This window comes from Bicyclus anynana, chromosome 16 (assembly GCF_947172395.1).
Source record: "Bicyclus anynana chromosome 16, ilBicAnyn1.1, whole genome shotgun sequence".
Lineage (NCBI taxonomy): Eukaryota > Metazoa > Arthropoda > Insecta > Lepidoptera > Nymphalidae > Bicyclus > Bicyclus anynana.
The window spans coordinates 2,051,065-2,078,664 of NC_069098.1; the positions used below are offsets into that span (position 1 = coordinate 2,051,065).

A 27,600-nucleotide genomic window follows, 5' to 3' on the forward strand; every position below is an offset into this window, starting at 1 on the left:
GTTCAGTGGATCTATAGTTTACCCCCTAAAATACCACAAACTTTAACTCTTTAAAATTTTGGTATAGATTACTCGTTTCGTCATGGGACTGTTACTTTGTAGTGTACTATCGAACGCTAAATATCTTACTAATTTATTCATAGACAGAATCTGAGACCTGCATACTAGTGATTTCATTTTGAATGTAGGGAATTCAGTTTTAGTTATCTGAATTATTATCGTCTGTTAATAACATAATATTACAATAAACAATCTAAATCATAAGCGCTGTGCTTAATAAATAACTAATCTTTAGCTACAATGTACTTTATTGTATTGTATTATATTGTATTTTATTAAAGTCTTATTATAGTGTTAATGAGTATTTAAATGATAAAAAAGATTGGTGTTAAACTGTATTATTCGACTGTGTGCTTAGTTTTAAATAAGTTTGTAAAATGGTGATAAATACAAAAAAAAAATAAACCTTGGCTGAGTTTGTTATGGAATCTTCTCGGACCAAGGCGCGTTTGGAACCCTCGTAACTTTAATTTTAAGGTTTTGAATGATTATTTTCACCATTATCTTAAGTTTAAAATTATTACCTGACGTTTCGAAAGAGCTTATAAACTAAGCCTATATGAAATAAATGAATTTTGATTTTGACTTTGACTTTGACATTCTTATAAATGAACAAAGGTTGTAGCATAACAAAATGTTCAACAGATGTCCTTCTATTTGTAGCAAAAGAAGATCATTCATATCAACAATCGACAAATCTCTGGCAAGCAAAGTGTATGTGCTATCGAACGCTAAATGACTTGCTAATTTATTCATAGACAGAAACCGGGAACTTGCATACTAGTGGTTCGATTTTGAACGTAGCGGAACTTGGTCTTAGTGATGTTTCCTATCGATTTCATTCTATCCAGTGAATGCTTGCTAATTTTGTATACCAAGATTTTATAGCTTAAAGTCATGTCCTGTGTTATTATATTATAGAGCTGTACATTGCTCTACTGGGACTGAACGATTATTATCACTGACAGGTATATTGATGCCAGTAGACCTGATAAAGTGCTAATCGATCGGTGCAAGAATCATTTGAAACTTCGTTATATTAGAGCTTTTATATAAATAACAAAAACTAGTTTTTGTTTTATTTAAAAATACCAAATAGTTATGATTTTATATGCATTCAAAGTTCGCATAAATATCGACTCCCGCTAACGGTCGCGAAAATGTACGTGACATCATCACACAACATTTGCGCACCTGTTATGGGCAATTTCGTACTTCTGCCTTACCTACTGACGAAGTAATGATTAAAATTGAAATTTATTTTTGTGTTGAAAAGCCCATTTTTCGAGGAAGACTTTAAGCTACATAACATCAAGCTACGACCAATAGGAGCAAAGCACCGACCAAAAATGTGGCCAAAACGGGGAAAATAATGTTTGGTCGTTATCTAGTCTTCCTAATATACCTACAAATGCGAAATTTCGAAAACCGCTCGACGCACAATGATGAAATTTGGCAGGGAGGTAGTCCATAGTTAGTAGGTATCTGCTAATAATGGATTTTTCGATAGGGCTGGATTAAAGAGGTCTAAGGCTCTCACAAGTTTGTATGAAAGTTCTTGATTTTTTATGCTACCAACATGAAATTTGGCATTAGGCTAGTTGATACTTTTTTTAATGGTCTTATATTATCCATTATCGTTCTACTAGATTGAAAAAAATTATTATTATTAATTAAATTATTAAATATTTTTTTACAATACGAGCCAAAACGCCGTCGGCCATGAAGGTCTATATTTTATCGTTTCATGACGTCACGTAAAACACTAAACTTTAATCAGTTTAGTGTTAAAATTTGTAAAACGCATAATTTTTAAATTAAGTTTTCTTTGAAATCCTTAACTTTTATTAATTAATGTTGGGCCCTTATTCCATGTACTCAACGAAATTAATATTGTTCATATTAAATTTGATATTAGCCAACTATTAATTAAAATGTTCTTCTAACAAAAATGTTGTGTTTGTCGTTCAAAGCACGTAGGCTATTCGGCCGTTCTTATAAAGACACTATTAGAATATTGCTTACTCAGAAGATAGGGTACCTCTTTTGAACCTGTACACATAATAATCTATTTTGCTCCAAACGAAATTTAATTTCAACCTAATCGCCTACGAAATAGAGTTTAACTTCGTATGTACGAAATTAAATGTGGATGGTCTAATTGCTTTCCTCCGAGGTACGTGTATATAACCCGGGTAATAAAAATGTCTTCCTTTGAAGTTTGCATCCGTGTGAATGCGAGCGAATACGCTAGGTACCGAGTATGTTATTTTTATGGTAGTATTATATAAGATTTTTTATGGAGCATCGAAGAGATATTTTCCGGGTTTAATTGAATTTCTGTGTTAGCTATCCTTTAAATTTATTTCATTTGAAATTAAATGATATTGTTGTCATATATGAAATAAGGGCATATTCACACGATGTACACCAAAAAGAAAATATATTTATGTAAAACTAAACGAGCAAAGTTATTTGCTACGAGAATGTTATAATAAGAAGTTTGTTTAAAACATAGCAACTTTAAATGTTTTTGAAAAACTAAGTTAATTTATATTTCTATAATTATTTACATTGGAGCTTAGTAGTGATGTAGGTATTGTGTAAGTATATTAAGTGTTATATTACGAGTAGGTAATATACCTACTCGTAATATAATACTTAATATACTTTTTTTAAATAGAAATTTAAAAGTGCTGTTTTTATCGTATTTAAAATCTGTTTAAAGTGAAACTGATACTACTCGTAAAAGTACGCAAGAATTTTCGCAAAAAAGTTACCATCTAGTTGTGGAATAACTTATTTTTTTATTTTATTTTGTTTTTCTTTTCAAAAATAGAGAAACTTTTGTTTAATGACGCCTGTGTAAGTAAATGTCTTGAATTTATTTTTCAAGGTTGGCATTATTTATTAGTTTGATTACAGTGCAAGGAGCGAAATCGATCGAACCTAGGATATTTTGGATATCTATAAATCATTCAAACATTGGGATTCAAAGACTTGGGCGTTCACTAACCTCGTTGCAAAATCCTAGAATTCAGTTCAAAGCGGAATACTAGGAATATACCCGTAGTCAATGTCATCCTGCAAGCTTATTACCAGTTCTAACTTTACGTTGCACTCAGGAAATGCTGGGTTCATAAATTATAACCCGGATAATCCCGTTTCTAACCGACTTCAAAGAGAGGTTCTCAATTTAACTCTTATTTTTTGTGTTTGTTACCTCACAACGCCGACATTTTAATCTTTTTTCATTTCTTAGTAAGTACCCTTTTGATATTGTGATAGCCCAGTGGATATGACCTCTGCCTCCGATTCCGGGGGCTGTGGATTCGAATCCTGTCCGAAGATTGCATCACCAACTTTTCTGTTGTGTGCATTTTAAGAAATTAAATATCACGTGTCTCAAACGGTGAAGGAAAACATCGTGAGGAAACCTGCATACCAGAGAATTTCCTTAATTCTCTGCGTGTCTGAAGTCTGGCATTCCGCATTGGGCCAGCCGGATGGACTATTGGCCTAATCCCTCTCATTCTGAGAGGAGAGTCGAGCTCAGCAGTGAGCCGAATATGGGTTGATAACGAAGTACCATTTATAGTTCTACAGAAATTTTACAAAAATTGATTTAATCTTTTAGTTTTTAAAATAAAATAACTGAAATAAGGTAAACAAAATTACATAATTATGTAGTGGTAGTGGTATTCATAAAGTTTTATCATCATGATCATCTGAGGGCCAAGTGAATTGTAACAGCGCCATCTAGTGGCACTACAGGACAACTGTTTCAATTCCATAAAAAATCGCGTTTACGTAAACGCGATAGTAACAGTATAAAAATATTGAAAACTCCAACTTGGCACACTGATGACAAAATTTGAAAGTAGAAGAGAAACTTCGTAATATTTTGTTGATACTTTTTGACAGGTAAGTTATTCCGGGACTTAATTTTTTCTGACAAACTTAATTAATCCGATTAGTACATAGCACAAATGAAATTATTACTGAAATTCGTATGAATATACGTGCAGCAGTTTCTAAGATTAGCTCGAACAAACAAAAACTTAGCTGTGCGGAAATATTAGATTAATGAAAATAATTAAAATATTTCATAAAATATCTAAATCTACGTTTATTTTCAACTCAATAATCAATGTGAAAAGAATTCTATTGCAGTGCCCATTGCATCCAAGAATTCACTTTGTAGTACGAGTAGATACTACTCGTAGAAAGGCAAAGTCAAAGTCATCCAGCAAAGTCATTGGGTGGGAACGTGAAATGGCCAAGTTACTGAGAGAATTGTGGTAAAATTGCAGGCTGTATCAATCTGCCCGCCTAAACCTAACCGACGGTTTGTTTACACGGACGTTTTGGTTTGAACAAGTAGCTTACCTTCAGATTTTTAGATTTACTTGATTTTTAATTATTTATGGCAGTCTTCAAACAGTTTAAAATTTAATAATTAACTGTGAATTCAAAATTAAATTACTAAATCTATTGGGATAGAGCATTTAAAGTTTGTGTAACCAATCTTTACTCTGCAAAAAATTTAATGTAAAGTATTAATGCTTCCATTACGAAAAAAAAATGTATTATGTTATATTGAAAACTCTTAATTTTAATCAAGTAAAATAAAAAAATAACAGTCTAAATCTACTTTTTAGCAGCTGCTCTTAATTTTAATCAATAAAAATAAAAATAAATAAAACAGTCTAAATCCACTTTTTACCAGCTGCTAGACTGAAGCTCATTATTACAAAAATAACAAAATAAAAGTATTTTTTAACTTAAAAAAAGCGTTTAAATTAAAACGTTATAATTGTAAAGTTTTGTTTATTTTGCATTGCTTTACACGAAAACCTTTTCATACTCTTTTACTTAATTTATTTTAAATTGTAGATAAATTTGTTCGAAAAATCCAATTTCAGCAGCATTTAACCTTTGGCAGACAAGTAAGCCAAACGAGGCACTATAGAGTCGATTGAACTACGTTCAGATGTAATTGCTGACCCATTGTGAGAGTTTGATGACCAAATTGCAGTATTACTTTCAGCTTCCTTATTTTATTGTGCTTCAGATTTATTTCCTTGACATTTGATAGCGGAATGTTAGTATTGGAAAAGTTATTTCATTAAGGAGCTTAAATTTAGTTAAAAAATTAGGCTACACTAAAGTAAGAATCTTAATATATAAATCGATAACTCGATCATCACGATATCTCAAAAAACGCATAACGTCCAAAGATGAAATTTGGCAGGGAGGTAGTTCCTTAAGGGCCGAATTAAGGAGGTCTATTAAATGTGATCTCTATTGTTTGTTTTGAATGCGGAATCCAGCTAAAATATATGTACTAGTAGACACAGTTTGTGTAAAATTCCGTTTTTCACTAATCCGGGAACGTAGTTTTCCTTGGTAATGGTCGCTTTCCGAGATACTCGATTTACTGGATGAAAAGACGGGGTAAACTAGATGTGTAGTGCAACGGCTTAGTGGTTAAGTCATGTTGGACTTATCCGATACTCATCTAGTTTATTAGTCAGATTCTGTATTATTTAAAGTCGTGTATATTATTCCCGTCCGAGGTCCCGGATCCCAATTAAGGAAAAACCTACTTAGTTTTTTTTCTTAGATATTTTTCAGTATTCTTTTTTAATTTTTTTTTTATGTATGACTAATACATTCCCCTTCAACTATACGGGAAAGAGTTATGAGTGGGTACGACAATAGACCAAGGGGATCGAACCACCACCTCTCGATGGTGAGTCCTACCGCTCTTACCGTTGACCTACTGAGGCTTACAAAGTTCTAAGCCCCAAGTTAGGAACTTTGTAGTGTTACACCCCCGTGCCTTAGAGAGCACGTTAAGCCGTCGGTCACGTTCACTATCACTAACGTCTGATAGTGGTCGTAAATTAAATATTATCACTCTAATCTTGTCAACCCGCATTGGAGCAGCGTGATTTTTAACCGACTTTTAAAAAAGCAGGTATCAGTATTTTTTAATTTTTTTAATGTATGCAGTGTATTAATTCAAGCCATGTAAGAATATCAAAAGAGCTGTGATAGCTTAGTGGATATGACTTCTGCCTCCAATTCCGGAGGGTGTGGGTTCGAATCCCGTCCGGGGCATGCACTTCCAACTTTTCAGTTGTGTGCATTTTATGAAATTAAATATCACGTGTCTCAAACGTTGAAGGAAAAACATCGTGAGGAAACCTACATACCAGGGAATTTTCATAATTCTCTGCGTGTGTGAAGTCTGCCAATCCGCATTGGGCCAGTGCGGTGGACTACTGGCCTAACCCCTGTCATTCTGAGAGGAGACTCGAGCTCAGCAGTAAGCCGAATATGGGTTTATAATGATGAAGGATATCAAAATATTTAGGTATTTCAGACGACAGACTCTTTAGAATATTGTTACAATAATATACTCGTAGTTTAATGATATTTCAAAAGAACAGAAGATATAGCAAATTAAATAAAGACATACTCGTATTTATTTCATTGTTGAATCAGATTTTATAGTGATAAATGAAAATGACTACAAAGTTGAGCTTCAGCGCTCAAATGTGGTTTTTGTTTAAATAAGAACCTTTTCAGACTGAATTGTTTACTACAATATCGTTATAACGCTTCGATACTATACCCATGGATACTGGCGGCTGGATGCTAGCGGCTCGAGTACGTTGTGCTTGGAGGTCCATGCAAGAGGTCTGTGTCCAGTAGTGGACCTCTATCGGCTAATAATGATGATGATGATGATGATGACTATACCTATAGAGCTTAGACCTACTATCATGCTATTCCATTGCGGGTTGACCAGAACCAGGGCAAAGTGTAAATGCGAATTCTGTAGAAAACACTTTTTTCTTCTTTGATTTACAAGAACTACTCTTTTGAAAGTAAAACTTCTCGCACTCTTGAATTAGGGAGTAAGCTGGTGAATACGTTGCGAAAAGTGTCATCGGGTGAGGCAATGGACGTTGAGAGAAAAAGACAGGGTCTAAAGCTCACTCGTTTTTTAGGGTTTGTAGTTCATAAGGCACACTTATAGTTTCACCATGTCCGTCTGTCTGTCCGTGTTTAGCGCAGAGACTAAAACGCTGTTATTTAGCATGAGTGTATACACTGCGCGTGACCCGACACGCACTTGGCCACACAGTAAATATCTATACCACGTGATTTCAAGATAAATGCGGCACGCCGCAAGGCGACAGTGCATACTGGGTATACCACAAATATTTCTATGAAGTATGCCGCAGCGGCAATTCCCAGTGAAACCGGTTAGTGTGAAGCGGCTTTAGGGCAGTATATTCTTTCCCTTAAATTTTATTTGACTATAAACTTCAATAAGGTTTCCTTTTTATTGGTTGGCTTTATATTTACCCTCTTAAGGGTATAGTCTTCAACCGGCGAATTTGACTGCTCTTAGCGAAGTAGAATTCTTAATTCGAGCGCAGTTAAACTGCTTTTGAAATGGGTTTAAATTGAGGGTTAAAAGTGCTTTTACTTTAAGAAGGATTGAAGCTCTTAACTGGATTAAGGATGTTTTTTATTACGTTATCTGTTATACATCTAATAAAACTTTGTTTATTACTAACTCCAAACGAATGTATTGTCCCCGAGTAAAGTTTAAAGCTCTCAAGCATACCTAAAGTGGTTTATCTTGGTCGAGACGAGACGTCAACTCTTTTTTATTTTTAACAGTTGAGTTTGTTGTGGGTTCTTCACGGACCAAGGCGCATTTGGAACCCTCGTAACTTTAATTTTAAGTTTTCAACTTTTATTACCACCATTAGATTAAGTTAAATTATGACATCAAAAGTGCTTGTAAACTAAGCCTAATTGAAATAAATGAATTTTGAATTTTTTGAATTTTTAAATTACGTGAAATACATCATCATCATCATTATAACTATAGCTGGGCCTTTACTGGTCTGTTAAAGTCAACATCCTGTCGCCGCCCCGTCCATGTCATAAGCCCGTATGCAGCGACTTTTACAATAAGCCAATTCCTAACCGGGTGCCTAGTGGGAGTTTTCAATATTTTCATACTGTTACTAACACATTAACGTAAACGCGATTTTTTATGGAATTAAAACAGTTGTGCAGTAGTGCCACTAGATGGCGCTGTTTCAATTCCTTAGAAATTCGCGTTTACGTTGACGCGATAATAACAGTATCAAACTGCCACGAGGCCTTCAGAAATTGGTAGCATTGCCATGTAGTAGTCTAGTAGTAATAGTTTTGTACTTTAATATAATGTACTAGCAGACGCCGCGCGGTTTAACTCGCATGGATCTCGTTCCCGTAGGAATACAGGGATAATATATAGCCTATAGCCTTCCTCAATAAATGGTCTATCTATCACTTAAAGAATTTTTCAAATCGGACCAGTAGTTAGTTAGTTAGTTAGTTAGATTAGCACGTTTAATCAAACAATCAGAGAAACAAACAAACTCTTCAGCTTTATACTATTAGTATAGATTTATTTTAATTTAAACTGTAGGTACATCAGCATCCATCAATCACATCGCAACACTGGCGCATGAAGTAGGTACCTACTGTAAAGCGAGGCATTGAAATGGATAAAATATTTGCGCTTGTTCAATTAATTGTTCGAGACTTCACGTTGTATTGGACACTATTGACCTCCATTTTGCCGCAAATAAAGCTCTTTTATGCATTTCTCGTACCTTTCTCTCGGCAAGTACGTACTTGATCAATTTTCAGAATTACGTGTCCAAGTTTCTTTATTTATTTATACAGGAAGAAAATTTTTTTAGTGCGGATATTTTTATATTTTGTACATAAACAAAATTTAATGATCACGTATTTTTTCTTTTTTTTTTTAACTCAAAAATAACAAAATTATCGTTAGCTAAAGTTATTTACTTTTGAACAGAATTTTAGGGTCACCCTATTGTGCGTTTATTTTATTTTCGTTTGATACCTAAAGGACGTCACCAGATCACTTTTAAGCTGAATATATCTTGTTTAGTAATAATATGTACATTATTTTGTTATTTTAGAGACATAAATTAAAAAAAAAAATTACATAAAATGTATCGAACTGTTTGTAGATTTATATTCTATTAATGATACAGAACCACGAAAAAAAATATCCGCACTAAAGACCGAATCACCCTGTATAGCATTCATGCACATCTACAGTTAAATATCTTAAATATTAATTTATATGTCAAAAACAATGTCATACAAATAAAGTAATGTATATATAATTTTTCGGAAATGCAGCCAGTATTCTTGCCACCATTCCACGTGGGCATGATTTGTATAGTTATTAGGATAAGTTAGCTTAAGTTCCTTATTGTATTCTTTCTCAATAACAAAAAAAATAATAATTAGAATTGTTTTAGATTTATAATTTAATATTGTAATGTTCATAATTAATTTCAAGAATAATAGAACGTAGAGGTAGCTCTAGTCTAGATAGTATTTTATGTCGTAGATACATTTTTCAATTAGTCAGTTTTTAAAGTTTCCTTTAAATAACGTAATTTTTTACGGCTTCAATTAAAGCAGCTGGCAGATATTTGAAAATTAATATTATCTGTGAGACGCTCGCTTATTTGCCCACGTGGAAGCCTTCTTTTAAAGCGGAATATCATCAAATGGCTTTATTACATTTTATCTTAAATTCGTTGTTACAGTTATTATCGGCATAATTATTTCAACAAAACTTATAGGTACCTTCCTAAAGAATCACTCTATCTATTGGTGAAAACTGTATGGAAATCCGTTTATCGCGAACAGACAGACAGATGTGGTAAAGCACTTTGTTTTATAATATTTGGAAAAGCCAAAAAATAATACTGTAGCATTATTAATTTATCATTTTAGGAATGTTCAAAAGCGTTTTTATGACCATACCTATTTTGAGACATCTTTACTAATATTATAAAGCTGAATAGTTTGTTTGTTTGCTTCATGCGCTTATCTTAGAAACTACTGGTCCGATTTGAAAAAATATTTCAGTCTTAGATAGCCCATTTGACGAGGAAGGCTATAGGCTATAATATATTACCTCCGTATTTCAACGGGAAAGCAACTTAGTCGTCAAATAAAAATAAGATCTTTAAAAGTCACAGATTTCATACCATTTTATTATAGTGGCTAACCTTGTTAGCCGGAAACTTTTTCCTTTTACCAAATCATTTTTATTGCACGTAACACAATTACTTTTACGTTTCCGTTTGTACCCGCTGCACGGGAGTATTTTTTTTTCTAAAACGTTTATTTCCGGTCGTCATCAAAGCCCCGAAATTGCAACCAACCGTAAAATAGCGGAATGCACACCCCGCTAATTTTATTTTCCGAGCTAACCGACAACGGAAACTCGGAAAGCGAGTGTAAAAAAAAACTTGTGGAAAATAGTTTGGGAACTCAATCGAGTTCCTTTGAATATGCATGGTGTAACTATTGTACTATTTTACAGTCTAACTCACAAAAAGCGGCCGCACGGACGCTGTGCTAGATATTTGACTGTAATAAAAAATATTTAAAGTAACGTCGACTCCTAAATATTGCGTGTCCGAAATATTCGATTCATAAGACAGCTCATTTTCTTCATATCTTGAGAGAGTTTAAAAAGATACCATACTTTTTAACACTAGGCTATAGACGGTGTTACTTTCTGAAGAGTTTGGTTACCTGTAGTTATTACGGTCACAGAATGTTTAATACTTATGACCAACGATTAAATTATACTATTAGATATGTTACCTGCCTACAAAATCGCCGCAAAAAGTGATCCTAATTTAGCTGCTCCACTAAACGCACACAGTCATGAACACTTTTGTATTTACTTACATTATATTATATTTATATATACAGGTTGCTTGGGAGTATTTATTTTGTATTTATTTATATATCTACGTCATAATTGTAAGGATGCGTATAAGAAACACACTTTAAGATATATATTTTTTACTGTGAAAATATTCTTTTTGAACACATGTTCCATAGACATTTATAATTAATTTACAATTAAAATTTCTTATAATAAAAACACATAAGTGTACGTCTTCATATATGGGTAACTCGATCCTTCTATTGCTAAAGCGTTAGCTTTAGCTTTCTATGTTCTGTGGCCGGGAATGTACACAAATACATAAAGTTATGGATTTATTACACTTTCTTCTCACATGGAGCAGTTTTAAGGATATATTGCCAACAAAAACAGGCTATATTTTTTGATCAACACAACAAAAAAGGAACTTTGGATGACGCCATTTATTGTCCTATTTTCTTGGCTACACGTATATAAACACCACAATTGCTGCCTCAGAAAGTGGGGTAGCATATAATAAACGATTATATAAACATCTTCGAGTGTCGCGTCGCGAAAAATGTATTTCTTTGTGTGAATATAATAGATAAGAGTAACATTTTAGCATTGTGTTTCTGTCATCTATTCAAGATGATGACGTATTGTTGGGCGTGAATGTCAACGTGGCAATAAAGAAAATGTTTGTAATTTTTTGAGGATTGACTTATATCGGTATGATTGAAATATTTTTTTATTAAATACAATGAAATAATAATTAAATTAAAATAACTAAAATTATGACTACAAAATATGAAATTTAAATTAAAAAAAATTATATAGTAATGTAAGTCTCCTCTCAGAAAATGCACACAACTGAAGTAGGTACACTAGGTATACTTTTTAATTTAAAGTCACACTAGTCCCAAGGTATATGGTCCGGCCTCGCTATCGAGAGATCGTGGTTCGATCTCGCTGGTGTATTTTCGTACCCACTACTAACAGTCATTTTCGACTAGTTGCAGTAGAATAGTAATATTGGTCATTTTAAAAAAATACTGAAAATTTCTTAAAAAAAAGTATTTTGTCATATACTTCGGTCATTAAATTTTATTGAGCTTTGAAAAAGACAACACCCCTTCTTTTTTTAAGTTGGAAAATAATAATAAAACAGAACATTTTCAAGGCACACTCGCTTGGAGCATGTCTCACAATGTTGCCCTGAACTGATTCAAGTATATTTCGTGTCTGACATTGAGTCTGAGTCTAAGATTGTGAATTAGAAATCTTGTAAAGACTAAAATAGAAGCTCCATTCTTCGCGAGCATATTGCTGTACTTCACAAGAACTGAGGATGACGGCTTTTGATTGCGGGTGCATCTCTTTTGTTGAGTTCTACCTTTGTATCTCGAGATACGCTTGCTTGATCTTTAACAATTTTATACTTTTCAACTTTTTCTATTTTCTATTGAAGCTAGTGTGGCCTAGTTGCGAGATTAGGTACATATGTGACGGTTTCATCGTTTGAACAACTCTTTTAGTAGTACAACGACAAGTAAGTACTTGACTATATCATTTGATTTAAGTGAAAATTTTACTTTAAAAAAGATGGTACTTATGCGAAAGTTAGTTTGTTACGCTACACGCATAAAGTATTTTAAAAATTACTTCACGTATTAAAACTAAAAGCTTTATTTCCTGGATTCCCTTGGAAATGGAACTACACTGCTGAATCCGCAAATAAAGAAAATGTATGTTCTCCAAAATAATGCGCTACCTATAATAATCCTTGTTTTTTTATGTTTTTTATTATTTACAAATTAGCCGTTAACTACAATCACCCTGATGGTAAGTGATGATGCAATCTAAGCTGGAAGCGGACTAACTTGTTAGGAGGAGGATGAAAATTCACACCCCTTTCGGTTTCTACACGACATCGTACCGGAACGGTAAATCGCTTGGCGGTACGTCTTTGTCGGTAGGGTGGTAACTAGCCACGGCTGAAGCTTCCCACCAGCCAGACCTGGGCCAATTAAGAAAACCTAAATCGGCCCAGCCAGGTATCGAACCCAGGACCTCCGTCTCGTAAATCCACCGCGCATACCACTGCACCACAGAGGCCGTCAATCTATATCATTTGTTTTAAGTGAAAATTTCAATTTAAAAAAAGATCTAGGTACTTATGCGAAAGTTAGTTTCTTACGCTTCACGCATAAAATATTTTATAAATTACTTCACGTATTAAAAGCTTTCTTTTCTGGATTCCCTTCAAATGGCTGAATTCGCGAATATAGAAAATGTATGTTCTCCAAAATAATGCGCTACCTATAATAATCCCTGTTTCACCGTCACTTAGAATTAGGATAGATTGCAGTTACTTCCTTATTTGATAATGAAGAAGAATTTTCATTACAGTGTGAATTTGAATACATGTGACATGTGATATTTTGTGAAGAAAAAAAGCGAAAATTTACAGTTCTAACTGAACAAAACTTCGCAGGGCATGCAAGCGCTACCCTGTGCCTAAAAATATGGCCATAGGTTCTAAGCCTCAAAAGCCTGTAGTTTTAATTTTTACGCCTCGTTATGAAAAAGCTCACGTTTATAAAACCTATGCAGTTCAATCCTAGTTGTGTATATTTGCACAAATTCACACGTGTAAAGCCGTTTATCTATTTCAGTATTTTACAGCATCGTTGCTAGAATCTTTGCCGCACGAGTGCATATATTCCATAGCGGGGCAAATCCAGCAAACATCGATACCAATATCAATTCCACGGTCAACAAAGAGTTGCAATCGACGCGGCCTAGCGGCAGACTAACTGCGGATGACGTTTTTAATTGAGGTCGCTCCTTTTATTCCATTTACTCGTAGTTTTGTTGACATTGGCTCTTTGATTTTTAATATTTTTTGAAGAGTAAACAATAAGTATCTTTTACCATTCTATACCAATAACTTTAAGCAACACTACGCAGACCTGAGCCTCTCTTCACTCCTGAGCATTCTGTCTGGTCAATGATCAATTGTACCAATTATTCTAATCAATTCCACCACCCCTCGGTGATGAATCCAACCACTCTTACCGTTGAGCTATTGAGGCTTTTGTTGCAGGCAACATTATGGTAAATAAAGGAATTGTATAAAATCGTGCTGGCAACACTGCCCGCCGATTGTAATTTGTAATCGCCCCTCTTGCCTTCCGACCACCGGCCTATGTACACATGTTCAATTTATATTTCTCATAATTAAAGTGATTTTTCCATATACATCGGAGTCAACTTATTATTCAACCTATGGTAATACAGTCCTGCTTCGCACATGGTCCTTCGGCCCTCCGATTGAAGACAGCAAGAGGTAAAATACGCTTTCATTATTGAGAATCAAACATTTTGCAAAAAGACAAAGGTCCGCAACGCGACGTTGCCGCTCTGATTGACTTACGCAATATTCATCTATAATCTACCGTGAGCCAACGCGTGAGAGCGCAAAGCAGATACGTCGCCAGTGGGAGTGAGGGAGAAAGCAGCATCGCGCCAGCGCTACGACCACGAGGTAAAAACGTGGCGAACGCAACATTATCGAGACGAGGGACGGCGCCCCGCGCCATTTTGTCAGCGTCGTCTGCGCAGTGTATCAAGTCTCTTTATTGCATTAAAACTAAAAGTAAAATCAGTGTTAATGCTAAAGTGAATAGCAATTTCTGTTCAAAAAAAAAGTTATATCATAAATCAGTGCCGTTATTCGAGCAATAGTAACCATAAATCAGTGTATTTCGGAAATACCTATTAGTATATACGTCGTAAATCATAATGGAGGACGAATTATCAAGGAAGAATGTAGCACGCGGTTACGCAAAGCGCACAATCACGCGGCTTTATCAGTATTTAGAAGCAGAAGAGGCAAATCTACTAAAGAACCACGTGGAGGAACTCATGGTTCGGCGCGACCGACTGGAAAAAACTTTTAATGAATACGAAGACTTGTGCAAAGACATTTTACATTTGAATCCCAAAGATGAGGAGTGCGTGGACGTCGTCGAAGAAAAGTTTTACAAAATGGTAACGATGTTAAACAAGGCGATTGCGCAACGTGGGTTTGCACCCGCGTCTTCAACCAATTCAGTTGCTCAACCGAGTGTAGCGGCAAAAACTCACTTACCTCCCGTGGACATCCAACAGTTTAACGGTAAATTCACCGAGTATATACCATTCATAAGCCTTTATAAATCAATGATACATAATAATTCAAGTCTAGACGTCATACAAAAATTATACTACTTAAGATCATATCTCATAGGTGAACCTTTAGACTTAATAAAAAATTTACCAATAACCCCTGAAAGCTATAGTGAAGCACTCAAATTATTAGAAAATAGGTATGAAAATAAGTATAAAATTGTGAATGAACACATAAGCCATTTGTTAGATTTAAAATGTATCACTAAGTCCACGGCTAGTAATTTAAGAGACTTTGTGTCATGTATTAGACAACAATTAGCTGCCATAAGCATTCATGAGCCTATAATACATTGGAGTCCCATACTTCTTTGCATTTTCTCCCGTAAACTAGATAGCTTTACAACGAGAGCCTACCAAATGGATAGAAGCTCTGATAACAAGCCGAGCCTGGAAGAGTTTCTCCAGTACCTTGAGAAACGGGCCTTGGCTTTAGAAAATGCTGAGCAAGGTCACACTGCGGGTAACTCACGGGTAGCAGCTCTCGCCACGCAGGGATCATCATGCAGTTACTGTAAGTCCAAAGAACATAAACTTTTTAAATGTAAAAAATTCTATTTATTGACAGCACAGGAAAGAATATTATTCATAGAAAAGAATAAACTTTGTATTACATGTTTAGGTACACATAAGGGCAAATGTAGGTTTCACTTCCGATGTTCAGACTGCAAGGGCTGTCACAACAGCTTAGTCTGCAATTCTCCCGCCCTGGCACCTCCTGTTACTTTGACAGGCAACATTGATAATAATGTACTCCTGCCCACAGCAAGAGTAAAGGTGTTCAGCAAGAATGGCCGAGAGTACCGCATCAAGGCTTTACTAGATAGCGGTTCACAGGTATCGTTAGTGACCTCAAAGGTCATAAAAATATTAGGTTTGACTCCCACACCCAATAACACAAATATTATTGGCATATCTAACACTAAAAATAATACAAAGTACTGCATCCCATTAGAGGTGCATTCTATGCACATTCCGTTCAAAAAAATCATCAACTGTCATGTAGTAGAAAATATAACTTGTAAACTTCCCCAGAGTAACATTGATATTTCCAAAATTCACATACCAAATAATATAACTTTAGCCGATGAACAGTTCAATGTACCAAGTGAAATACATATACTCATTGGTGCGGATGTGTTTTTCCAGACCCTGTTGCCAAGCAATCAGAGCGTGGTGGTGGTGCCAATGAACCTCAGCTCACCAGCTGCAAGTGATCCTCACGGGTCACAACAGGTTCTCCCTACTGCTTCGTGTCACACTACATCACAAGGGTCTCCAGGGTTTGAATTACACATATTTCCAACACTATTTGGTCACATAATAGGAGGAGGTTTGCCAGTCGATTTATCCAAACCATCTTGTCACAAAGTAGCATTAAAATGTGAGCTAGATATACAAAAAACAATTTCTCAGTTTTGGTCTTATGAAAAGGTCCCAGAATTATTCCATGAAAAAACTTCTGAACAGGAGCTGTGTGAACAAATATTTCAAAGCTCTGTCAAATTAGAAAATAATCACTTTCAAGTTGCCTTACCATTGAAATTACCTTTAGAAGATATTAATGGCATATTAGGCGAATCCTTTCACCTTGCTTTAAAGAGATTTTTAAATTTAGAAAAGAAATTGCATTCAAATCCAAATCTATTCATGCAATATCAAAGATTTATCCATGAATACTTATCACTTAACCATGGTCATTATATGGACATTGAACTGTATGACATAAACAAACAAGCAACTTACTATTTACCCCATCATGCAGTAATAAATGAAAATTCAAGTACAACCCGACTTCGGTGTGTATTTGATGCTTCAATGAAAACTGACAAGAAGGTCAGCTTAAACAGTTTACAACTCAATGGACCGGTAGTGCAAAAAGATCTTTTTGATATACTCATGCTATTCAGATTTGGCAAATATACATTCACAACGGACATCAAACATATGTTCCGCAATATAAAAATTGATCCCAAATTCACTTCTCTACAAAACATACTTTGGAGAGACAATCCAAGTGAATCAATTAAATGTATTAGATTAGACACAGTAACATACGGTTTAAAAAGCTCTAGTTACTTGGCAACACGTTGTTTAAAGGAGCTAGCAATTAGGTACGAAAATTTGTATCCTCTAGCTTCCAACATAATTAATAATCATACATATGTTGACGATATTCTTTACACAGATCATGATTTCAACTCAGTTATAACTGCAAGGAATCAACTACGCGAAATACTCAGTCTAGGTGGATTTCATACACACAAGTGGGCCTCAAATAATAAAAGCATACTGTCAGATATACCACAGACCGAGCAACAACATTTTTGTAGTTTAGATTTGCAAAAAGACAATTTCGACATGAAAGCTTTAGGGCTGCGCATTAATGTTATAGATGATAACTTTATAATATCATCCCCTGAACCGTTTAACCCTAAAGAAATAACAAAAAGAAGAATATTAAATTACATAGGTAGGTTCTACGACCCTATGGGGTTTGCAAGTCCTATTATAGTAACAGCAAAGGTCATCATGCAAAAATTATGGCTACAAAATATTGATTGGAATTCCACTCCCCCTCTTAACATTCAAGAAGAGTGGCTACAGTTTACAGCTGATCTATTAGCAATGGAGCCAATTAAACTAAGTAGAAATATAGATATTTCAGAAAATGACACCGCAGAGCTGGTGGGATTTGCTGATGCTTCGAGTTCCACGGCCTACGGTTGCTGTGTATACCTGCGAGTCAACAAATTAGGTAACTCAAATGCTTACTTGCTCTGTTCGAAATCTAGAATAAATCCTATTCAAAAGAAGGGCATGACAGTGCCAAGGCTTGAATTGAATGCTGCACTCTTGTTATCTAAGTTAATGGCAAAAACATATGATTCACTTAAGCTTAAAGTTAAAATAAAGGATGTATATCTATTCAGTGATTCAAAGATTGTTCTTGCATGGATTGACACTGAATTGATGCAGCTTCAAGCTTATATAGCGAACAGAGTGAGTGTCATTCGTCAGGCTACAGGTGCATGGTCATGGCTTTATGTCAACACCAAAGAAAATCCTGCCGACCTCATCAGCAGAGGACTAAAGCCAGGCGAGCTGAACCGGTGCCAGTTATGGTGGAACGGGCCACAGTTTCTACGTAACAGTGAGTACAATTTTGATTGCTGTAAACCAGAGCTCCCCAGCACTCTACCCGAGGTGAGGCCTTGCTTAGTGCTTTCTGATGACCAATCATCAAATTCTATTGAATATATTTTCAAACAATTATATAATTATTCTAATATTACAAAAATCATTAGGCTCATGGCTTATATGTTAAGATTTTTGAATAATGTAAATAAACATAAAAATAAAATAAATAGTAAATATTTAACAAGCTCAGAGCTTGAAAATGCCTTAATGGTTATAGTTAAACATGAACAAGGTGTCCATTTCAAATCTGAAATTAATGCACTTTGCAAAGGCAATAATTTAAAAGGAACTCTTGTGAACCTACATCCTTTCATTGATAAGCTAGGTCTTTTACGTGTAGGTGGGAGGCTCCACCATGCTGCCATACCACTGTCGCAAAAACATCCTGTTATCCTACCAAAGGACTCTTTAATTACTAGCTTGATTATTAAAAGCGAACATGAAAGATTACTGCATGCAGGACCTAAGCTTCTGCTTTCAAGTTTAAACCAAAAATTTTGGATTGTAAATGGCTTATTACATATTAAGAAAATAACCCACAAATGTATTATATGTTTTAGAAATAAGGCGACAGCTGCTCAACAGCTAATGGGCTCACTGCCAGCCAGCCGTGTCACAGCCACGAGCCGACCGTTCCAGGTTATCGGCTTGGATTTTGCTGGGCCTGTAGACGTCAAGCTATCGCGAATTAGACGCTCTGTAGTCGGAAAAGGTTATATATGCGTTTTTGTATGCTTTACAACGAAGGCAGTTCACTTAGAACTGGCTTCGGACTTAACCACAGAAACATTTCTAGGCTGTCTCAAAAGGCAAATAAGCAGACGTGGAAAGCCCAGCCAGGTCCACTGTGATAATTTTAGCTCATTCAAATCGGCTAGCAACCAATTAAATGAATTGTATAAGCTGCATGCATCTCAGTATCACCAGGCAAACGTACAAAAATTTGCTGCAGAACAAGGTATAAATTTCCATTTCATTCCGTGCTATTCTCCTACGTTTGGTGGTCTCTGGGAGGCAGCAGTTAAAAGTACAAAATACCATTTAAGGCGAGTTGTACAAAATAGTTTATTAACATATGAACAGCTTAACACAGTTCTTTGTGAGATTGAAGCTGTACTTAATTCAAGACCATTGTTATCACTCTCATCTGATCCAGATGACTTTTGTTATTTAACACCTGGTCACTTTATTATTGGTAGTGCGTTAACTATGTATCCAGAAAACAATTTAATTAATGTACCTAAAAATAAACTTAAGTTTTGGCAGCTATGTACTAATTTAAAACAACAATTTTGGAAGGTTTGGCATAAATATTATTTAAATATTCTCCAGAATAGGCCAAAATGGCGCCAAGACCAGAATAATGTTAAAGTAGGAAGTTTAGTTATTCTAAAGGATGATAACTTATATCCTATGTACTGGCCCATGGCACGAATTGTAAGATTATGTCCTGGTCACGATGGAAAGGTCAGGGCCGTCGAGGTCATTACCCCAAATAAAAAAACACACGTTCGGGCCATTAACAAAATATGTGTATTGCCAATAGATTCCAATTAGTATTTAATTATTATAAGAATGTTTATTAAGAAAATTTTAAATTTAACATTGTAAGCAACAATTAAACTTAACTTGTAAAATGTTTAAATTTCCAGTTTACATATTATTTAACAATTGTATAGTTCATAACATCATGAGGCCGCAGCATGTTGCAGGCAACATTATGGTAAATAAAGGAATTGTATAAAATCGTGCTGGCAACACTGCCCGCCGATTGTAATTTGTAATCGCCCCTCTTGCCTTCCGACCACCGGCCTATGTACACATGTTCAATTTATATTTCTCATAATTAAAGTGATTTTTCCATATACATCGGAGTCAACTTATTATTCAACCTATGGTAATACAGTCCTGCTTCGCACAGCTTTATTAACATAGATTAATGGTTTAGTAAAACAGATGTGGAGTAAATAATATATTTTGTTTTATTTTAAGCGATACAGACGGTAAAAAAATACGAGGATAGTACAAAATATAATGATTTACACATACCAGTCGGGATAATCGTAAAAATAAGTGGGCACAGACGCAACATAATCACCCCAAACAGCCTCTTACATAGCTTCTATATAACTTTTTGACTGTTCGCGATCATATTATATGAAAAGTTACCTCCAAATGTCGGATTCTAGGCGCGAAGTATACCACTTGTCCTTATTTATGATCCGCCATTTCCTCCCGTAATATCTTTATTTTTCTCCCGGATGGTAGTTGCGTAAGGGCTCTCAACAAAACTTGGGTAATAGGATAACCGATCGGCGATACTATGTTTGGCCCTTAATTGAGATTCTATTTCATAAAAAGTCAAAGATAGTTATTTGAATCATTCAGACAATCTTTTCAAATAAAGAATATTTGCCCCACCTATAAATATGACCAATATTCATTTTTTCTCTCCAATTAATCGGAAAAGACTGTATTAGGAGTGGGTAGTTAATATAATATTGAAAGTCGTGTTTCAAAATTTTTGGGAACCATAACATGGTGATTACGTAGTAGGTACCTACCTACATATTTATTTATTTAATATTATACAAAATACATAATGAAATTAAGCCTAACCATAATGCAACACAAACCACATTTGGTTTGACTGTGCACTGGCTATTGAAATAACTTATACAATTTTAAAAGTAATATCTAAAACAGTAGCATAACCGGACTTGCACTTTATCCTTCTTTTTAACACTATCGATATATTCTATACTTAAGTGTTGATATAAAGCAGCTTGTGCTTAGTATTACTAAGAAACTCACGTATCCAGTAAAAAGTTATTTTGCTTTTAAATCTATAGGGTTTTTATTTTCATTTTCAAAATAAAATATTACTTAATGAATAATTATGTTGATATAGTTTGTAATAATTAGTGGGTCATACTCAGCATAGCATATGCTACGTAGCTACGAAAATGCTACGAATAACACCCAAGGGGCATCTAGTCAAAAAATACATTCTCCCTCATTTCAATACGCAATCGTGCACAAAATTCCGTATTACAAAAATATTATTTCCGGGAACATCCGGACCCTTACAAAATCTAATTATGTTTCAGAGCTATCATAGTATGCTAGCCGTCTTAAATGATTTCTTTTCTTGAAGTCTTCCGCTATTTCGCGACGCTACAGGCCTTGTAATATTTCTATTTGTAACCAACCGACTTCCAAGAAATGAAATTGCTAATAATAAAGTGTTCAAATTGATAACGATGACGTAGAAAATAAAAATCTGTGTTATGAATATCCGACGGCAAAATTTAACCCCTATTATTCCAGGTACCTTGTCACACTATTTGTTTTTGTCAATTATTTATGGGTATAATAAAATAAAATTAATAACCGTTTGGAATTTTTTTTTAAATAACGTTTGTGTGAAGGACCAACATCAACTTCATATACTGACAATAGTCTAACAATTACAATAGGGTAATTGACTCATATCAAAATGAACCCGGCGAGCATGAGGTTAAAAAAAGTTACATCAAGCATGTAGCAGTGTCCTTCATCTTAGATTAGATCATCACTTACCATCAGGTGAGATAGTAGTCCAGGTCACCTAACTTGTAAAGAATAAAAAAAAATTAAGATGCAGGAGGTCAGTTATTCGAATCTCTTTGAGATGAGATATACAAGCTTAGACTGACGTATTCCAAACTTCCAAGATACTGCAGAATAGGCAATAAGTAGGTCGTTTTCTTCACAAAAATGCTGATATTCCTCCGCTAAGTGATATGTAGCTCGTAAATATAAATAAATGGCACCATTCAGTCCCGGACCCTTCCTGATCCGGCGAACGGCGGAAATCGCATTACAACGAAGAAATCCTTATACTTATGTAAAATATTGCTTTACTAATCGCATTCAAGGTAACCATTTAGATACCGTAAGTAGAATCGATCTGAAGTTGAGAGCCCCTTCACAAAAATACGGATATAATGAGGTCTATGGAGTCAAATCATGAGATTTGAAACTAGCTTTTGCGCGCTGCTTGCTTTGATGAAAGGTTTGTCAATTAGTTTCATGGTTTTACTTCGGGAAGATTTATTTCAGCAATACATCGCGGTTATCATGCGTAGTTCTTGTTCCCGTGGGAATATAATATAGCTTACTAGTGGATGCTCACGACTTTGTCCGCGTGGAATTTAGTTTTTCACAAATCCCTCGGGAACCATGGATTTTTCCGGAATGAAAAGTAGCCTGTGTTAATCCAGAGTAAAATTTATTTCTGTAACAAAAAAAAAATAAAGGATCTCTAGGAGTTGAATGCTTGTAAATCACATTATCACACTAATATTATAAACGCGAAAGTTTGTGTGTGAGTGTGTAAGTGTGAAAGTATGTAAGTGTGAAAGTATGTAAGTGTGAAAGTATGTAAGTGTGTAAGTATGTTTGTTCCTCTTTGACATTGCGGTTACTGAAGTAATTTGGCTGAAATTTGAAATGGAAATAGATTTCACTCTGGATTAACACATAGGCTTTTCATCCCGGAAAAATGCATTGTTCCCGCGGGATTTGTGAAATACTGAATTCCACGGGGACGAAGTCGCGGGCATCCGCTAGTATATAGCGTTCAACAAAACAAATGTCAACACAATGCATCATTTTCTACCTTAAACTAATATAATTTTAATTAAAAGTGACAGTAGAGGAACATATTTAGCTTCATATTTATCTCACAGTCCACTACGGAACCCACCTAGCGGCCATTAAACGAATTGCTGCCTTTAGTCGCCTCAGCGGCTCGCTTTTGTATTGACAACGCAATAAAAGTGACATTCGTTGTTTTACGAGAGCCATTCATTGTATACTTGTAGGTATAGGTCACTGTATTTTTGTTATAGATATAGTCTAGGAGGGATATTTATATAGGATAATCAAAGGCATCTTCAAGTAAGTGTAGAGTGTCCTATCTTAGACACTCTACACTTACCATCAGTTAAGATGGAGTCCTATCTATACTAAAATTATAAAGCTGAAGAGTTTGTTTGTTTGATTGAACGCGCTAATCTCAGGAATTACTGGTCCGATTTGAAAAAATCAAAAACAAAGCCTACTTGAAGTAAAATAAGCATCCACATTCGCTTCATTTACCTACTAAAGTTCATCATTATCACCCATATTCGGTTCACTGTTAAGCACGAGTCTCGTCTCAGAATGAGGGGGGTTAGGCTAATAGTCCACCACGCTGGCCCAATGCGGACTACACACGTAGAGAATTAAGTAAATCTTAGGCTTGCATGTCCCGATGTTTTTCCTTCACCGTTTAAGAAGTAGTTTTATATATATATTTCTTAAAATTCACTTAACTGAAAAGTCGGAGCCCGGAGGTGCATGCCCCGGCTTTGATTCGAACCTACGCCCTCCGAATCGATGGTTAAGGTTAAATCCACTGGGCTATCACGGCTCTCAGTCCACATACTAAACACCCAAATACCCGATATTAATCAGTTACGAAATGATAAATATCCGAGCGTATATTCCGCTCAGAGATGTTATCCGATACAATGATGAATTTCTATTCCTAACGCCGGCCTGCCTGTTTTCATAGGCCGTGTTTGCTAATCCCGCCTGTCTGCAGCGATACATACCAAAGGCTGAATAATATTCCACTAATGTCTATGTTAATCTAAGGGCCCGTTCATAATGTAGGTCGGAATGATTATGCTACGGTATAACGTTGGAAATTACAAGGGTAACTGTTTTTACAGGCTTTTATTTTACTTGCCGTGTCAAAATGTGACGGTCAAATCTTGGTAGGTAAGTTAGAAAAATTTCCTGTAACTCGATTGTACAACAAAGTCAAGCGAGATACATATTTATTTTAAAATAGGACACTAATTATTACCTATGTTGATAATGACTTATTACAAGATTTGTGAAAAACTAAATTTCACGTGAACGAAGTCGCAGGCGTCCGCTAGTTTATGTATATAAATGTGCGATTGAGACTTGAATTTACTCCTTACTAGAGTTCACTACATACGTACCTACTATCAAGGTTTCCTCAAGATATTTTTCCTTCGCCATTTGAGACACGAGATATTTAATTTCTTTTATTGCATACAACTGAAACGCGTTAGAGGTGCCCCGGACCGGATTCGAACCCATACTCAACGGAATCGGAAGTAGAGGTCATATCCACTGGGCTATCGCGGCTCTATAAAATAGATGACGGGACTAAACCTACTTGTCAGTCATAGTCATATCAGCCGATGGACGTCCACTGCAGTACATATGCCTTTTGTAAGGACTTCCAAACATCACGATACTGAGCCACTTGCATCCAGCGAATCCCTGCGACTCGCTTGATTTTGTCAGTCCACCTGGTGGGGGGTCGACCAACACTGCGCTTACTAGTGCAGGGTCGCCATTCCAGCACTTTGGGACCCCAACGTCCATCGGTTCTTCGAACGATTTGCCCCACCCATTCCCACTTCAGCTTCACAACTCGTTGAGCTAATCTTATCTTATGTATTTCAAAGTCGTCTGTAACTTACTGTTAAATATTCGTATTACTTTGACTTTGAAACAATTTCTAAAACTGACGTCTAAAAGTGAAAGTGACAGACGGAGTTTTACGAGTCAATAATTTTTAGCAGTCATTTCATTGAGTAAGAAAGCATAATATTTTGATTAAGTGTAAAAAGTTTCAAAGTTATCAAAGTCTAAGTAGATAAGTATCTCTTTTATATTTTTCATCGGCGATGAAAATGAAGAGCAAAATTTTACGATTTAATGAAAATTATAACTTAATTTCGTAGATTTTACCGTTGAGATATATTTTTACTGTAGATCAGTGTTCTCACGGACCTACAATGATAAGTATTCTGAGAAATTGTTTAAACTTTTACCTCTCAGTTTTTTCTGAACGTACCTACAATGCGCCGTAGAACCAAATTCCAACCTCAACATCTGTATCATCTATCAAAAGTCAAACGAGTAGGCTAATTCACTAACTTTGACGTATGTTAGTTGACATAAACGTAATTTAAATTATATTTAACAAATGTCATCTGGTACCGACAGACAACCCTTTGTGGATATCATATAGTAGATAGATTACATTTCTCAGTTGATTTGATGTTAATTTTAGTAGGTTGTTAATAAATAACAACATAGTGAATAGGCCAGCATATCATTTGGTGGATGTCGAGTGAAAGTATCAATGAGGTCCTGGGTTCAAATCCTGGATCGTGCTATGATACCTACTTTAAAATATTTTTTCACTATTTCTGAGTACATGTTCTTAGCGCCTAGGTTAAGAAGTTAGTGTTACATCCTCATGAGACCAAAAGCACGTTAACTCTGGTATACCTAGGTAACTAGTATTGTGGGGGGCGCTTAAGCCCCAAAAAGAATATCTGCGTCCTGAAAAGTTTTTTTTTACCACCTCTCCCGTGTAGGATCGCCAAATCCAAATTATGTGTGATGCTCAATGGTGTCGCGGCCACAATTTGCCAGTTGACGTACTTCTTTCACTTTTACCTTGAGAAGTTGCTTAAGCATATTTGCTTCACGCTCTAGCTTACATGTGGTAAAGCATTACAAGTACAAGAGCCTCAATAGCTCAACGGTAAGAGCGGTCGGACTCATCACCGAGGGGTGGTGGTTCGATCCCCGCCCGTTTGATCTATTGTCGTACCCACTACTACAAGTATGGCAAATATTCTTTAAAAAAAAAACTAACAAGGATGGCATACTCGTAATGGTCACTCATTTCTTCTGTAAAACACGTATACGACAATACAAGTGTTTTTCAGATAGCATGGGTACGGTGACAGTTGCCTTATGACGTTCATAATACGTACTATTATCCTGAATCGCGGCAAACTTTTAAGAGTGAAACGAACAGTCACCCATGCTATCTGAAACGAACTTTACGAGAGTTTAAAATTGGCTAAAAGTGATGAATTCTTCTTTATTAATAATTCTTCAATAAGAAAGAATATACGTAGAAGTTGAGTACATAGTAATCTTGGCGTATTATCCATAAAACTTAATAACGTGAGTGGGATGTGAAGTGAGAACGTACAGTGTAACAATAGCCCGTATTCTAGGGGACGATACAATGACGCTACTACAATGAAAATAATACAATCCTAACCATATCTCGAGAATAATTTTGAGAAAAGGAGATGTTTCAAAACAAAATACATTGTTGTAAATAACTTCACATGCTAACTGTTATAATAGACCAACTCTTTATTATAATAACTAGTCGACCCCGCAAACGTTGTTTTACTTTATAATTTACTAGCTGACGCCGCGCGGTTTCGCCCGCGTGGTTCTCGTTGCCGTAGGAGTACGAGGATAATATATAGTCTATAGCCTTCCACGATAAATGGGCTATCTAACACTAAAAGAATTTTTCAATTCGAACCAGTAGTTCCTGAGATTAGCGCGTTCAATCAAACAAAGGAACAAACAAACAAACTCCTCAGCTTTATATATTAGTATAGATATAGATTATATATTATTATAGATTCACTTATAGGTATGAAATAAAACAAATATTTGTTTTAGTCCGTGCTGAATATAATATGTCCTGAATGTAAATAAATTAAACCTACTCTAGATTTAAATGTTTTTACTGCATCGTTAAGTATTTCTTTATGCTAACTCTTATTCATTTCCCTTTCACCATTTTAATAAATATTACGCTCCTCAACTTGAACTGTATCAAATATTGGTAAGGACGTTGCATTACTAAGCAGCCCCTGCATTCTGTAAAGTTACAGCGATGTGACATCGCTCATTTCTATGGCAACTACGTTGTTTGTGTCATTTTATTATTGGCATCCCATAGAAATAAAGTTCAAATTCTAATTGTTATCGCCAGAGCGTTAACTCACCCCTGTCAAAACAGGCAAGACCAGAACATAGAGTCTATACAAATACAAAATTGTAAATGATCGATCGATCGAACCCACTTTTCCTCAATTATAAAGGCAACAAATACAAATCAGGTCAGGATTGGTCAGAATACGATGCTTTCGTTAATTTTACGTGTAATATTATTTTAAAACCAATGACGTAGTTGACGAACAACTAATAACAATAGTTTTTTTTTTTTTTTTTACTCTTTACAAGTTAGCCCTTGACTACAATCTCACCTGATGGTAAGCGATGATGCAATCTAAGATGGAAGCGGGCTAACTTGTTAGGAGGTGGATGAAAATCCACACCCCTTTCGGTTTCTACACAGCATCGTACCGGAACGCTAAATCGCTTGGCGGTACGTCTTTGTCGGTAGGGTGGTAACT

At 35.3% G+C, this 27,600-nt stretch overlaps 2 protein-coding genes across 6 annotated transcripts in view; both read left to right on the forward strand.

Annotated features, from left to right (window-relative positions):
- The window catches only part of LOC112052546 (connectin), a 311,702-nt gene that overhangs the window by 170,520 nt on the left and 113,582 nt on the right, over positions 1-27,600 (forward strand). The gene's annotated exons all lie outside the window — the stretch shown is intronic.
- On the forward strand, positions 13,957-20,150 carry LOC128198833 (uncharacterized). Of its 4 annotated transcripts, none has more exons than XM_052886046.1 (3): positions 13,957-15,032; positions 15,417-18,236; positions 18,844-20,150. In XM_052886046.1, the coding sequence occupies exons 1-3, from the start codon at positions 14,657-14,659 to the stop codon at positions 18,870-18,872; spliced, it is 3,225 nt and encodes a 1,074-aa protein (XP_052742006.1). In that variant the 5' UTR covers positions 13,957-14,656; the 3' UTR covers positions 18,873-20,150. The 4 variants fall into 4 exon arrangements, with proteins under 4 accessions (XP_052742006.1, XP_052742005.1, XP_052742007.1 ...); XM_052886045.1 differs by having other exon boundaries at positions 15,417-17,840; positions 18,078-20,150; XM_052886047.1 differs by having other exon boundaries at positions 15,417-17,840.